Raw genomic sequence first — 17,034 nt, 5'->3', positions numbered from 1 at the left:
GATAGCGGACAAAGCCGAAGGGACTCTGCTGATCCAATGACGTCTTCGCCAAACAAGCATCTTCGAAGATCAAAGGGAAGGCCACGGAGAAGAATTGAAGAAGCTGATATACAGAGAAGTTATAAGATATGGAACGAGATAAAAAAAATAGTAGCTCAGGATAGAGAAGGATGAAAACAGTTTGTCTATGGCCTTTAACCTGACCTAGGGTGAAAAAGGCAATGATGATGATGATGATGATGATGATGATGATGATGATGATGATGATGATGATGATGATGATGATGATGACATCGATTGGGCTTTTCTCAGTAAATGTTTACGTGCCGCTTTGTTTATTAAAGTTGTAAGAATAACCGTGATTCATACTGAGTAAAATGATCAATTGTGACGTTGGATATTTCTCAAAATGTCAAAACGTTTCACAAGGCGGGTCATTTGGCGTACAATTTGCAATGTGACTAATGAGGTAGATAGATCACGCTGAGGTAAAATAGAAGATTATCTCTATTACCAATGGTATTAAGTTTTAAATATGATTAAGTTAAAATGATTTTTTGGAAGTGATCGCATGTAGTTAGTTGTACACTAACAATACTTTATTTTCTTTTTTGGCCATGTTTAAAACAAAACAAGTTGGGGGTCATTTTAATCCATCGGGATATGAAAGCTAACTTAGGCGTTTAGAGTAATATCCACTAAATGTACTCAAAGCACTTTACAGTTGGTCCCAACCCAATATCAACTCTAACATGTTACTGGCCAGGTTTTGTTATACACCTAAGGGTGTTAAGAGAATGTAAATATTAGTAACTTTTAGTTTTATTTTTTTTTTTAAACCAATTAATAAGTAATCCCATCGATCTGTAGTTTACATCAGGTTCTATTAGATCAATTAAACTCTTAACAAGTGCTCGCCATCCTTTGGATAAGACAATGATATCAGAGATTAATTTCCGTCAGAACCGACTCACCCAGCTATGCCGAATCACTGTTTGGAGGACAGATTAGTGAGAGAAAAACTGTACTTGAAAACGAATGGCCGTCCGTTCACATAATGATGCGGGTGCTCCATCAATTGTAACATCGACTTATCAGTCATTTTAACCGACGCCGATGACGATCTTGCTCATGATGATAATGACGACGACGACGATGATTGATGATGGTGATGATGATGATGATGATGATGATGATGATTATGATGATGATGATGATTATGATGATGATGACGACACCCATTCTATAACTACACGGAGCATTAAGATTGTTTTAAACATCTGGTACAAACTAAATAGACATTTTGGCTTGGGTCTTAGCTCTGCAATTCTGTTGAATAATGACAAAATACATTTAGTAATTTTTGCCAGATAAGCCTTCTATCAATTGATAATAATGATGCCCTAAATTTGTCAAAAAATGATGAAACCGAGACTTCTGGAGATTTTCAACATTTCTCAAGTTTAAGACATCGGGACGTTGATATATAAAATAAATGTTTTTTTTTTGTGTTGTTTTTAAATAACAATGAAAGTATATTTTGTCAGCCTTCTGTGATCTTTGTAGATACAATGTCTCTTATAATTATTCATTTTTAAGAACATGTGGCCAAAAACCCATTATTAAATATAATACAGAGCGAAGCTTGGTCTGGACATTTTTTTTAAAAGTTAGAGAAAGTGAACATAATAAGTTTTGGGCAAATACTCTTCAAAAACATCCGTATCGTCACTTCCTTCCTAATGACGTATGGTAACTTAGTAACACTGGCTCTAAACTATCGGAACAATGGCGGACGCCCGTATGAAAAATTTCTCCGACGAGCATAAAAGCGTATCCAGAGGAAAAAAACCCAAAAATTTGATCATGTTTTGACTTTTACACATTCTGATCACAAGGCATATGAAAAGGGAATGAAACGTTCTAGCCAGCATGAAGAATAAAAAGTAATGATTCTCTTTGTTTAGAACCAATATGGCCGCTGTTGCTGGGCGACGTGACATCAGACTATTGAATCGAATTCTGGGATAGTGCACTTGTCCATAGTCCCGTCCAATTATCCCTGAATTGACCACTTTCGCATTATCAAGATCAGGTTTATTGCTATAAACATGATGGTTAAAAAATGTTAATGTCACTGATTTACCTGTAAATATATTGATAGCAAGAGATAAAGCCAACGAAGAATAAAGCCAAATTATACCTACCAGCGGTGGTTGACAAAACAATTATAGATTAATAGTCTTTGAAATACATCCATCCACAAGGCGCGATGTGGGATATAATCGCTTAGACATTCCATGGAGGAATAAAGATGCGAATTCCACGACCGGGTGATTAGCTCATACGGTAGAGTCACGATCTCCCCCTCCAGGCGGAGTTGGCGTACCAGTAAGGTCGCGGGTTCGAGCCCCATCGTCACCGCGAAGTTTTTATTCTCTTTTGTCTTCTGGCACTTTTCTACTCACTTCATTTCTTGTTATTATAAACATAAATACCTGCTCCACTCACTTTTCTTAATTGGAAATTGAATGTGTACCCACTAATATATAAATATAAAACTTGAAAAAAATTACTATTGATTATTGTGGAGAATGAAGACGGTTTCTTATATGACAACCTACTCAAAGTTCCTTTTTATCATCCTTTTAACTCTAAATTTACTTTAAGAGGTCGGATTAATATCGACACATAATACCGTTTCGATACGATGGGTCTCATATAGAAGTCCTTGAGGTCTTACCTTATCCTTAAATATCTCAATACCAGGAGGAGCATAAAGCCTGGGGAGTCTTTGAAAACTGGTCAGAAATAACCAACAGAGAGAGAGAGAGAGAGAGAGAGAGAGAGAGAGAGAGAGAGAGAGAGAGAGAGAGAGAGCAAAACGGTAACGCCATTTACAATCATACTCCAGAGTTTTTAAAAAATCGAGCTTTTATCCCAGAGCAATATCCATTAAACGTGCTCAAAGCGCGTTACAAAGAGTTCCAATCTTACAGCAACATATAACATGTAGAAAGAGAATGACATCTGTTAAGTGATGTGATACTTTTATTTTCCGACAGAGACAATGCTGTTTAAGGGCAGGTACTCATTTTACACCTGAGTACGGTGAGAGATTGTGCGTAAAGAGCAGTTTCAAAGGACTCAACTATGCGCCGAGCGAGGCTCGAACCCAGGACCTTCCGATTCGGAAGCAAGTGTCATACCACAAGACCACATAGCCGCTCTTCAATGTCATTTGTTTCATAGTTCTGACTGGCAAAAACTGTAACAAACTAGCAGTCAATATTTATATTCCCTGGTAAGTATATAATCTATAACATCGACTATGGGATCATCAATAAGCATTATTTGACTGGCAAATAAAACAATAGCATAGTGTCATCTGTAATGATCTAATTACAAGCTCAAACCAAGATCATCCTTACATCCTTACGGGATGAAAATGTCATGTGGCACCAGGTTGAGTCGTATAGAGATACGACATATGTCATCATCAAAACGTCATCCATAAAGGGACGTTTCTCTCCGACCAAAGACAGTCTGCAATCTGAGCAGGGGTGGTTTAAACCAGACTGGTAAGAGATGTGTTAATATAGATGGAATGAAGTTAACGTCACTCTGGTCTTTGTTATTGTTTTTTTTTTTTTTGCCATCCACTTTATGAGTAATTCTCACTTAACTGTATTATCCAGACTATAAAAGTTAATGGTTACACAGAGTTTTGTGTGTTGGTCCGTTATACTGCCAGATGGCAATGTTATGAGCTTCTTAACCAAGCACCCACTATCTATAGAGAAAGAAAGACTCTCATCTTGTCATAATATACTGACTGAACTGGCGTGCTCTGAAGAAAACATACACGTGTTAAAAATTTAGACCTTCAAATATCGATTAATTAAGATGACCTCATCTTGTCAAAAATTCTCAAACCTGGGGCCTCGTGAAGCTAAGATGCGAGTCATTTTTAAAAATCCATATTTAAAAGAAAATTTAAAAACCACGTTTTTTATAATGTACCGCATTACGTAAATTGTTCTTTGTGTCTAGAAATTTCCTTTACGTCAAATATCGATGTATCATTTATATTCATCCCATATCCGAGACAATATATCTCTGGGTCTTATAACTTTGCATTATGCAACTTAGTGGTCACTAAACGGTGATAAAACCAGAGGCATACAGTATATTTCTTAATAACAATAACAATGTTAATGATTTATATAATAATAATAATAATAATAATAATATATATAATAATAATAATAATAATAATAATAATAATATAATAATAATAATAATAATAATAATATAATAATAATAATAATAATAAATATATATCCTGGTCTGACACCCTAACCCACTTATGGGCCTAGTTTAACATTGTTGTAATGAACAAAATTTTGTGTCTTTTTTATTTAGATTTTATAGATTTCCATTACAACGATAAGCCCATAAGGAATTAGGTTATCAGACCTGCAAATAGATGAATGTCTCCTTGAAAAGTGCTAGATGTGGCTGAAAAGTATATCGAATATTTCGATTGTACTGAACCCACCAGCATAAACTATCGATAGTATGCAGATGACGTCACTCAGGCCTTTGTTATTGTTTTTGCCATCCACGTTTGTTCTCACTAAACTGTATTAACCAGACTATAAAAGTTCATGATTACACAGAGTTTGTGTGTAATGTATTCTTCCATAACGCACCAAATTTTGTGTAGATAACTACTTATATCTAGCCTTTTTGTACTTATACTATCTCATTGAAAGATTCGGTCGAAAAATCACACAAAAGATTATGTGAAATACATCGGGCTGTAACTTGAGTTCCTTACTGCAGAGAGTTGTGGACCCGTAAAGAGAAGTTATAGAGCACCTACATACAACATCCTTTAATTTTAACGTGATTTTTCCTGTTTCTAAGACTTAAAAAACACATACGTGGGACAATCTTTGCCAATGGTGACAAGGAGCAGTCGTAAGTGACTCGCTTATGGCAAAGTATGTCACGGGAATTCTTCTTTGACGCGTGGACCAAGTGTGTGGAGAGGAATGTTGATTGTGCTGAAATGTTTTATTATAACACGGAAAGGTAATGCACTAAGCTTTGCCATGATACCTTTGTCAGTTTTGTATCTTTTATACTTTTGATGTAACCAGGGAGGGGACAAGAATTATCATTATAACGTTGTAGCTTGCTATTTTTGTATGCTCTCAAGATAGACGGCTATAAAATAAAAAAGAATAAAATATTGATTTTCTGAGAGACAGACGACTGTTGAGGACCTCCAAAACTCCGAGTATCATTACCGATTTTCTTTGTTTAGAACCAAGATGTTCGTTGCTAGGCGGACGTGACGTGACATCAGACTATTGAATCCTATTAGCAGAACGTTCTGTCCTCTTACATATCTCAATAGAAATTGGTCTCGACACCACGTTATGGTTCACGATTTTTGTTTTAGATTATTTTCCTGGTATTGTTAACATGATTATAGTAACTTCATCAGAAGAATCCATGACAGTGAAAGACAGTATGCTGAGTCTATTCCGAATCGTCCATAGTGGGAGCAGTCAAAGCCAATGTACCGAGCGCGTATACTGTCTATGAAGAGTTATCCTAATCCGGGAAATAAATCAGACCTCGGCATAATTACACCTTACATCTATATAGAAAACCATTAGCAAAACTAATACAACTAAAACGTATCTGCATTGGGATTGTATAAAATTCACTATGAGCATAAAACAATAAAAAATGAAACACACACACACACACACACACACACACACACATATATATATATATATATATATATATATATATATATATATATATATATATATATCAAGGACAACTATACTGAAAGGACTGACATATGGAATCTTCAGCCCTCGCTAGTGGGGGCCAGCTAAAAATATAGAAAATTCAAACCAAAATAACAGCAGGGGCAATATATTATGGCAAGATCTATCTTTATAGAGAATGATTGTGAATTCTGGGTCCAACAAATATTTAATGTTTATTATTATCAGCAGTGAATAAAAGTAGCCAAGAAACGGAAAGGATGAGTAGTTAGATATTCTAAAAAACTGACCTTATAGTGATTGATTCAGGATGATTTCTTTAGAAGCTTGATTAATGAATGTACATGTAAAGTGATGATGAGGATGAGGGTGAACAATTAGGTGAAGGGGAAATGAGATGTACAATATCAACAAAAGAGAGGTAATCTGTGAAGGATGATCCAAAGAAAAATATGAATACCAAAATATCTACTAAGGGATGCGCTACATATATCGTAGTTGTAATTAGGATCTCTTGAATTTATTATTTTTTAATTTTTTTTAAAACACTATTTCATCCCTATCAGGGACGATCAGTCTGCCAGGTAGAATTTTCATTGGGACACCTGCAGACCAATGTCTTTCACAAATAACAAATTCTGTCGGTTGTGGTTCAATATCATCACGAGGAGGGAATTTGTTTAACCATGTTTCCTGTTCTCTTTCCTCTTTAAGCAATCTGAACACACAACATTTGTTGGCTTTATTGTAGTTACCATTGTAATTCCCAACACCACAATTTTCCCCATCTTGAATTTGCTAACAAATCACGTCCATGAGCATCAGACCCACAAGAGGCAAAAGTTCATGTGAGGCAAAACATTCGGAGTAGTGGTTCATTCCATATAGTCACTGGACTAGCATCAGATTCATAGTTCCATTCCATTCCATAGTCACAGAGTTAATTAATGAAGTAACATATCAGACCAATGAGACAGAACTATATATTCAGAGTACAATAGTCGGATTTTTTATAAGGGGCGCGCCTTTTTCTTCTTTTTCTCAGCTGTTCACAATGTACAGCTGCAAAAATTTGTATTTGAGTGTCAAAATAAAAATATGATTTTCCGCTTATCCATTTTGAAAGAATTTGTTAAAATAGAATGCTCAGTTAATTGAAACTTATATGGTGTTTGTACAGAATCCGAATATGAAGGAACGACAGACATGTTTACATTTTATAACAATCAATATACGTTATTGATGAATACAAATGAAAGTGAACATTACGCGCTTCCAACATTATTTTGATTTCAATTTTTTGAGAAATAGCTTGTTATTTATGCCAAAGAGGATTACATAAATTTAATGTTGACCAGTCAAAAGTAGAAATTCATCAATTTATGATACAGTGTTTCCACAAATATGTGCTTGTGTTCAACAACAATAACATGCGAAACTCAGGGTTGATTGTGAAATTCCAATTCCATAGCTGTCCTCTTTAATGGCTTATTGATAGATACAAGTAAATTTTTTCGCAGCTTTACGAGAGAGGAACCGATAGAGATTCCGTATCACATTGTATTGTTTAAGATCTTATAGGTTTAAAAGAAAACTTAAAATGCTGTGTGAAACGTTCATGCATAGATACAATTTTTGAAAGTTAAATATAAACATTCATTGTTAATTTGACAATTTTGAGTATTTAATCACTAGTTCAAATGAGTTGAAGCTAGAGATTCATATCAGTCTTCGGTAATTGCGACGTGGTGTAAATAAAAATCAATAACTTACAGAGTCATAATTGGATGCAAACTACATAAGTGTTACTTTATAACAGTTAATATGTGTTGCTTTTATTCGGAAAATAGTATGATGCGAACTCATAACCACTAGCCGAACTACCGTGTCACAAGATTATTTTGAAAAACGATGAATTCATCTTACTTTGTGGTGCAAAAATGTTTACATATTTAGCAGTAAAAAATCTCTAATTTTATGACAATGGTTTTAAAGTAGATTTTTATAGGTCGTGAAGAAGAAATCTTGCATCACAATACGGGCCAAAATTTTCATTCAGTTAAGAGAAATTGATCCGGAGGTTGACACAAAGCTTTAGAACTTTTGATAGAGGGACATCTGAGAAAAACGATTAAAAACATTACACACGCCATTCACAAAAAATCTGACTACTATACTATAGTTCATTCCTTGCAGTCAATGAGTAGCATCATAAACAGATCCATAGTTCCCTTCCACGTAGTCAAGAGTTAATTAATAGAGTTACATCTCAGATCATTGAGACAAAACTATATATTCAGAGTACTACTTTATTCCTTTGAGTCAATGGAGTAGCATCAGATCCAAAATTCCCTCCCATAGTCACAGAGATAATTAGAGTGAGTGATTTGAGTGAGTGTAACTGTAAAAGTAACATCTCAGATCAATGAAGCAAAACTATATATTCAGAGTACTAGTCCCACACGATTGACAGTCAGATCAGCAACACCAGATCCATGTAATGTGCATAACATTCAGAGTCCTAGTTCCATCATATATGGTAATATCAGACTCACTAACTATTCTAGCTAGCTATCCAACAATAGCAATGACTAGAAACTGCAGTAGTAGTATAGTAGAAAGGACTTTTCAAGTTGTGAAGTTGACGTGACGAGCAAGGCCCCGCTAGACGTTTACACTCGACTAATACAATAAAGTCAATATTTATCAGTTAACCATATAGAAAAAACGATATAAATATAAAGCCACGGGCCATAATAAGAAACGTAATCCGAATCAGGATGTCGGAGTCTGATCACCATATTTGTGCGACTCGACAGAGCAAGCACGACAATGGGTCCAACTATCGTCTGCAGGAAATACAGCCAGATGCTAAGTCTAAACATTTTTAAATATTAATTATTACGCAATTATTATTGGTACTTACCACTTTTCAAAGATTCAAGTTCGATAAATTAGCCATAGTTATTAATAGGAACTGAAAGCAGATTCGTACTTTCGATTTTAACAAATGATAACAAACCCAATCACTCAGTTTGTAGGAGGGCGTCATAAAAAATAGTTTATACTTTCCGGTAAAATTGTTGATACTTCACTACTTTTTGTATATCTTCATATCATTCAAGACATAAGAAATATTATCTAAAACTTATGGTCTCCAATTAACCAATTTATTATAAAGAAACGAAATTATAAGAACAGAATCAATCATTGCGCATTCAAGGAAATTGTACCAAGGCAGAAAAGTAGTAGTTTTGCTTGAAATCGTTATCCAACCAATGGCCCCCACTAGCGGGGGCTGAAGATTTCACATGTCAATCATTTCAGTATAGTAGTCCTTGATATATATATATATATATTATATATATATATATATATATATATATATATATATATATATATATATATAAACACGAATATACATGCAACATGATTAAAGCCTGCTGATTATTATTTTAAAATCTTTGCTAAATTTTGTTTTAACCATCTTAAAAATATCCTCAAAGTACTCAAAACATGATTTCTAAATCATTTGGAAGAGAATTCCATACATTTGGAGCGTCGTGTTTGAAAGACCAATAAGCATATTTATTTAGCTTCTTTTTTGGCAGCAATAGGGGAGACTGCTTAGCGGTTATAAGGCTACAAGCTAGCATATATGTTACTATTTAAAAAAATATTTCTATATATCCCGTGATTTAACACTTTGTTGGACAACGTTGGGTTCATTGTTAACTGTGGAAAAGGATATGTAAAGTAATATTTCCCCAGCCAAACTGAAACATGGCGTTATGTCAACGTAGATTTGGTCCAGAGGATAAAAGTATCAGGTTCCTATTGTCGTCTCAAGACCTGTAATATGTCAAGGTGAACCAGGTTCTAAATATATTATTTAAAGGTTGAGGTGACAAGAAAGAATGAATATGACAGCTTCATAAAAGAACAAAATTTCAAACACGGAACGTTTCATACAGACATAACTGTCTACACATTCAATTTGAGGCATTTAAATCTTCCAAACCAAACTGCGTCTTGAGGTGGGGGTGATGTTTTTATATGTGAGCTTGTGGTAATCTTCAATAGGAAAATGAATAGAAGCTTCAATTTATTAAAGAAAACAGATAGTGTGGTCGTGTTTGGGTTTCTCTTTTATCAACATAACACTTGCGGTCTAGAGGTATGATACTCACCTTCGGATCTGAAGGTTCACATTTCGAGTCCCGCTTTGAGCGGCGTATAGTTGAGTCCTTGGAAAAGGCTCTCTACATTACATGAATACCTGGTTGTTGACAGCGATGTGTCTCTGTAGGATAACAGGCGTCATGAATCGTACAAGTTACGTTTGTAGTTGGTTAGGGACCTCTTGTAAAGCGCTCTGAGCACTTTTTGTACATTTTGTTCGATATAAATGCTCATGTTTATAACATTTTTCAATGACTATCATTTTTTTCGGTGCCGATTTGAAATCGGTTACATACCTTTCCCCAGGGCATTTGATTATATCTTTTCAGATTTGTGGAAGTTGTAGTTACCTGGTTCGAGAACCATCGCTGGTGTCAAAATGTTTAAAATGTTATAGCACCTTACGGGCGTGTGTCTCGTCCTACATCTGAAGTGTTGCTGTAGGCCTGGGACATCTTTTAAGGCCGTTTAGTCACATTTAGTATATATTGCACTTGGGCTTAAAATAATAACGCAACACTAAACAAACAAACAAAAATATCAAAAAGTGAAATATATTATTTACACGGTATGGGAGTCACAGTTGAAGTGTTCAGACCTTTTAGATTTATATCTATTATGTGTATATTTTTGTCCACATTGTATAACAAGACAAAGTGCGCATGCTTTAAACTCTTTAAATATGAATTTCAACAACTCTTGTACATCCCCCTAATGTGTGTGGCTTGTGGTCTTGTTTGTATGGCAACAGCCTTCGGTCCTGCATGCCCCTGGTTTGATTCCACTTGAAGGAGCAAATAGAAATCTGTAGAAAATGACTACCACTCTCAGGTAAAAAATGAGTACCTAGTTGGTAACAGCTTTTCCTCTGTTGAATAGGTATCATACTAACGTCATTTCTCGTTGCTGATTACTTAGAACTCTTTTTAAATCGCTTTATGCCGACGTGTGCATATTTACAGGTCTGGTAACCCAAATTTGTTATGGGCTCATAGTTGTAATTGAAATATTCTCAATCAAGGAAAAATATTGTTCATTACAACCATGTTAAATCACGCCAATAGCGTTTGGTGGTCAGACCTACAATTTTGTGCACGTCGCTTTAAGAACATTCAATGGAAATTGTGCTAAATGAACGCTCATGACTTTTTAAACTCCATTCATTACCTATTCATATTCCTTGTTTCAGGTTCCTAAAGGTAGTTAACCAATCAACAATGTCTTTTCGTCTCGCCTTCCTCTTCCTACTATTTGTCCCTGCGACTGTCCATGGGAGATGCTGCATGCCCCGGAAAATGTCGGGTATAATGAGAACCATCTCCACAGACAATCCATACGTTCAACATGTCCTTGACCATGCAAACTTCCATATCGACTTCACAGAAGAGAAAGTACTCATATACGATATCGATAAGATGCCTAACGTCGATTATGTCATGATCGACTTTGACATGGGTATAAAATATATACGAATGCGAGATGATTCATGCACAGCAAGTAATTTTGGACATCTGGGAGGGTTAAAGAGATGCATTCCTTCTAGCGCCTATGATCTGAATAAACTGTTAAATATACGAAACCCATCTGAGGAAAATTGGTCGTTTTTACTCCATTACGGCTTCACTTCCGTGCATGGGTTAAAACTTGAACTCGGCTCATGCAAGCCGACATTCTTTTCAATGCGTTGGGACACATATGATTGGCCTTATGAATACGAGTTTTCTAACGTAACGACCCAAATACGACCTGACAGCGGAATATACAGAGATCACGGCGACTGTGTCTGGAGTTTGCATATAACTGACTCCTAATCGCAAAATTCGTGTCTGTATTTCTCATAACATTAGCTTAAACTGCAATAAACTGCACATAACGTTTAACGTTGTCGATTTCCTGTATGTATCGTATCAAAATTGCACATGAGCTTTAAATTCAATAAATATATTTGTTGTCCCTTTCAAAACCGCATTTTTGTTTTCAATAATTGCACCGTAACATTGTTTACTAACAGTATGTTTAATATTTGAAATGTGGAATCTGATAGTTGATGAGGCTGGAATGGAGAAGTGTGAAATGAAATAAAGGAATAATAATATAAAGGAGTCTGGGAGCCAAACATGTAACTAAATGGTGTCGGGTACGTTCAGTCGAGCTGAAGAGAGAGAGAGAGAGAGAGAGAGAGAGAGAGAGAGAGAGAGAGAGAGAGAGAGAGAGAGAGAGGCATTATCATTAACACATCGGCCATTCTAAAATTGGCTTTGAAATATTATAAAAATATATTTTGGGTAGATATAATAAGGGCCACGCGTGGCCCTTATTATATCTACCCAAAATATATTTTAAAAATGTTTCAAAGCCAATTTTAGAATGGCCGATGTGTTAATGACGGACAAGGTATGAAATGTTATCCCTACCAGAATTGGCTCTCACCAAGATTCTAAAACACTTTCGCTCACGAACTTGGTTTGAAAGAAGTAAATTCTGTATTTATGTTGCGTGTATCCCTAGTAAGTAAGATGCTCTTTTACACTTTTTAGTCTGACTGATGATACAGTAGTATAAACTCATCATATAGAATAGATTACCCAAAATCCGTGCACGTCCCAAATCCATACCCTCGGAGTGTGTCAGACGAATTGATTTTTTTCTAATCAGAGAGATAGAATAATCCTTTATAACTGCTTGCCACTGGAAGTACTTCCTTTTGTGACAGCAATGAAAAATGGTGAAAGCATTATTTATCTCGGCTTAAGAAATGACACATATGGTAAGTCAGATTTAGAGATAGACCCTGATTGGTACCACTCATTTTAACTAACTGCCATGTCAGCCGACGTCAAGACAATTGAAACGTGTGTGTCAGCAACACTATCGATAAAACACACACCTTTAAAAACCAGAGGAATTTGTCATCGTCGCTTCGCTCCATGGTATACAGAGGATGATGGCCAAGCCAAGAGGTGCGTAAAAAAATCGGAACGTTTATGGAAGAAGACCCACCGACAGGATCATTGGAACCGTATCAGATAAGCCTCTTTCAAATGGAAAAAGACAATATTATCAGCTAAGCAGGCTTATAATGACAAGTTTTAAAATAACCAATCTTTAAAACAGCTGTTCTCAACATGTGATAAAATTCTAGGAAAATCAACACCATCACCTCTACCTACTTTGTACAATGATACCAAGTGACTCGAAATATTCGCTTCATTTTTTACTCTAAAAATCGACACTATTTTAGACGACTTCAAGAAAATTTTGAGCTTTAAACATAGATAAACAGTCTTTCGATGGTGACACTTTAAATTCCTTGTAGTCAATTCCAGAAAAAAATTATAACGAATCTAATTGTGAAGGCCCCAAATAAATCAAGTGAGCTTTTAAATTCTTGCATTGACATTCAATAACTGAAATAATTAATCAGTTTCTGCAAACTGGTATCGTCCCCTCCTGCTTTATGACAGCTCTGATTACCCCACTTTTAATAATAATAATAATAATAATAATAATAATAATAATAATAATAATAATAATAATAATAATAATAATAACAATAATGATAATAATAATTGATCTTTATTGTCCATGAATCTGACAATTTGTCATTTAGTTACACTTGTTATAATGTTATATGATAACTATAACATTGAACAGATATTTCACTCCTACTTATTCTCTCTCTCTCTCTCTCTCTCTCTCTCTTTCTTTCTTTCTTTCTTTCTTTCTTTCTTTCTTTCTTTCTCTCACGCGTGCGATATACACAACATAAACATATTCATTTCGTTTTCAATGTGTTACAATTGTGGCAATTCGACACCAAATATTATCATCATTATCAATTGGTCAGTTAATCTAAAATTAAATAAATTAATCAGTCAAACAGTCAACGTATCAATCCTTGGTTTTGCTGTACCATATGAAATATTCAACATTTCTATTGCAGATGGAACGCACTTTGATTTATACTTGTTAGTTCTACATTTAATCTGACAAAACCTTCTCCTAGATGGTAAAAGATTAAATTCATGGTATAAAATATGTTTTTTTATTGTTGGTAATTGAGAATGCTTTCCTTTCTATTGCTTTTCCGTGAATTCTGTCTACTCCATCAAGGGGATGATGTATTATTTTTTATGCCTCTTTGATAGATTTTGAAATTTTTGATTTATCTTTAAGTCCGCGTCCGCCAAACCATATGGTGCAGCCAAGCGCAATTACACTTTTAATCAATGAGTCATAAACTCTTAACATAGTTTTCTTCCCTACCTGAAAAGTTCTCAATTTCCTTAGGATGTATAATCTTTGGGCAACTTTCTTAGATATTATATTAATATGTTGAGAGAAATTGAGGGAACTATCAATGGTTATTCCTAAATATTTGAAATATTCAACTATCTCAACATCATCTTTACCGATCGTCACACACTTTAAGTCGTGTTTATTTTTTACACCAAACACCTGTTCTTTCTTTTTTTTCAACATTTAATTTAAGCTGATTGTGTTAACAGCAATCGGTGAATATATTAATTTGTTTAAAATAATTATTTTTGGTAACTTTATCTTTTTAAAGAAACACTCTTTAGACCATATTGATTTAAAAAACTACATACCTGTTTCACATCTTCCCTTTATTTGTTAAAAATCCTGGAAAAAGCATTTCTTCACCAATTTAAATTTACAATTAAAATTGCATGGTCTGTCTGAGCCATTCCATTCTGCTTACGGGGAAGTAAATAATTTGATTTTAAATGCTGACAAAAAATGAGATGAATATTTTATGTATGTGGGACTTATCGATTGCATTTGACACGATTGACCACAACATTCTGTTGAATCGACTTGAAAGTCTATTTGGGATCAAGAGATTGGCGTTGGAATGGTTCGAAGCTTATTCTAATGTAAATCATCGACAGATTGTTGTGGTTAAAAAATGTTCAATCATCTGATCATCCTCTGAACTTTGGTGTGCCACAGGGATCAGAAAAATTACACATTTTATGCAGACGATGGTCAAATCTTTAAGTCAGAAAACTACGATCATTTACATCTTTTAATTGAACGTTTCCAACCTTGCTTTGTTTAATTGAAAACTTGCATGGAACTGAACAGACTAAAACTCAACAATAGTAAAACTGATATAATATTTATCGCCAAGCCAGCAATTCTTTAAAATGTAGAGTGTGAATCAATCGTTTTTGGAAATAGTGTAATTGAAACAGTTAAGGCTGTTCGAAATTTGAGTGTATTTTTTATTCAGAGTTATATTTTACCAGTCAAGTAAATCATATCGTGAGGTTAATGTACATGGAAATGAGAAAAAAACGTAGTGTTTGACATCTCATTATAAGAGACATCTTGTTAGTTAATTTAATAATACGTTGAGAAACGTATAGAATATAAGATATGTACTATTGTTTTTAAATTATTGCACTTTGATTGTCCTGGATACATTAAGGAAATGCTTAAATTCTTCGTCCCAGTCAGAAATCTGAGAACAAAGTCTGATAACCACATTCTTGTCAAGCCAATTATGACTCAAAAATTTGGCGAGATTGCGTTTGAATATTCGGCACGCCTTATCTAGAACTCCCTTCCAAGATATATCTATCAGAGACAGCAATGATGGAGTAAAACGTTTCTTTTCAATATGTAACACTGTTGAATTATATTGCTTTGTTTCATACTGCATGTTTGAGTGAAAGTTGTCACGTAACTGTTAAGCGCTTTAAGCTTGTTGAGTTACAGGGAAGGCGCTATATAAAACCAATATATTATTATTATTTGGAATGTGGAATTGCCAGGGAGAGTTCAAACATATGGGAAGAGTCATAGAATTATGCATTTTCTCTTTAGAAGTATCAGGCTGTGAATCGTGGATAATAATAAAGGCAGATGAAAAAAATAACAAAGGCATTTCAGATTAAATGCTACCGAATGGTTCTAATAATCACATGACACCTGCAATCTGAACTTGGAGAAATCAAAGCTGTTATACTTTGGCTCCAACAAACGGCATGTTTCATGGGAAAAGATTTGCAAGAAAGGTGCCAGCGCTGCAGTCTCACGACATAGTAGATTGGATGGGGAGAGCAAGATCAGAAATATGACGCAAGGAGAAAGGAGTTCGGTTGGGCTATTTGCGGGCATCCGTTTTAAAGAATAAGAAGTAAAAAAGTATTGAACAACATTTTAATATAATGAGATTTTTTTCATTTATTTGAAGTTACGAGAAGAACCGTTGACTAAATTTTGGTTCTTTGTACGTTGGATTGGAGAAAAAAATAAACAACATATCTATTCTCAATCAGATTAAACTGGGTGGTCGCTCTCTTCCATTAAAACAAACCAAACAATGATGGCAACTTTGATTAATATAACCAAGGATTTTATTTATATGTTTTATTTCTTATGTACTTTTTTAAAACAAAAATCAGAACATGAATATATACATTTATGTGTTTATAATTTGCTAAATGCAAAGAAAAATATTCCGGCATCATAGATAAATAATATTGATATGATATAGGCTTACTATGTACAATAAATGAAAACATATTTACAAAAATATTAAATCTGGACATTCGAAACACAAACCTTCATCTTGTATTTTATGTTATAAACTTAAGAAATGAAGCCTCATGGAAGGCGACAAATAAATAAAAAGAAAACCAAAGACATTTTCAATATTACAGCAATGCACTGAAATATCTTATTATAACTTCCTCCTTGCATTACTATTTTTTCGTGTTCGGCAGAGAAAAATAGTTAATTCATAATGGATTGATTGATTAAAATGTAACACAACAGGTTATATTGTCTGACAACATAAGACTTCCTTGAAGAAAGCACTTTACGATAAATTGGCGCCTTAGCGATTGACAGTAAATATTTGTGACTCATCATTAAATGATAAAGAGAACCGTGATGAATTACGACTCCGTGGTCATTGTGCCTATCTAAGAAATATAAGACATATTCCTAATTTTTTTTAATATACACAATCAACCAAATCCTTCTTCGGATTTTTGTAGTTCTC

At 34.4% G+C, this 17,034-nt stretch overlaps 1 protein-coding gene across 1 annotated transcript; it reads left to right on the top strand.

Annotated features, from left to right (window-relative positions):
* The first annotated feature begins 3,453 nt into the window (after positions 1 to 3,453).
* LOC144963534 (uncharacterized) lies at positions 3,454 to 11,961 on the top strand. Its single transcript, XM_078897606.1, has 2 exons — positions 3,454 to 3,581; positions 11,188 to 11,961. The coding sequence occupies exons 1-2, from the start codon at positions 3,454 to 3,456 to the stop codon at positions 11,807 to 11,809; spliced, it is 750 nt and encodes a 249-aa protein (XP_078753732.1). The 3' UTR covers positions 11,810 to 11,961.
* The last annotated feature ends 5,073 nt before the right edge of the window (positions 11,962 to 17,034 follow it).

The sequence above is a fragment of the Berghia stephanieae genome, chromosome 1 (genome assembly GCF_034508935.2).
Source record: "Berghia stephanieae isolate SIO BIC M18660-M18661 chromosome 1, UCSD_Bste_1.3, whole genome shotgun sequence".
NCBI lineage: Eukaryota > Metazoa > Mollusca > Gastropoda > Nudibranchia > Aeolidiidae > Berghia > Berghia stephanieae.
Note: the sequence above shows the minus strand (reverse complement) of the source record. Positions and strands in the feature narration are given on the sequence as shown.

Excerpts from the sequence above, each read along its gene's own strand:
- LOC144963534 (XM_078897606.1), top strand. The coding sequence starts at position 3,454 with ATGTGGCACCAGGTTGAGTCGTATAGAGATACGACATATGTCATCATC. Across the intron at positions 3,582-11,187 it reads GGGTGGTTTAAACCAGACTG|GTTCCTAAAGGTAGTTAACC; the intron begins GTAAGAGATGTG and ends TCCTTGTTTCAG.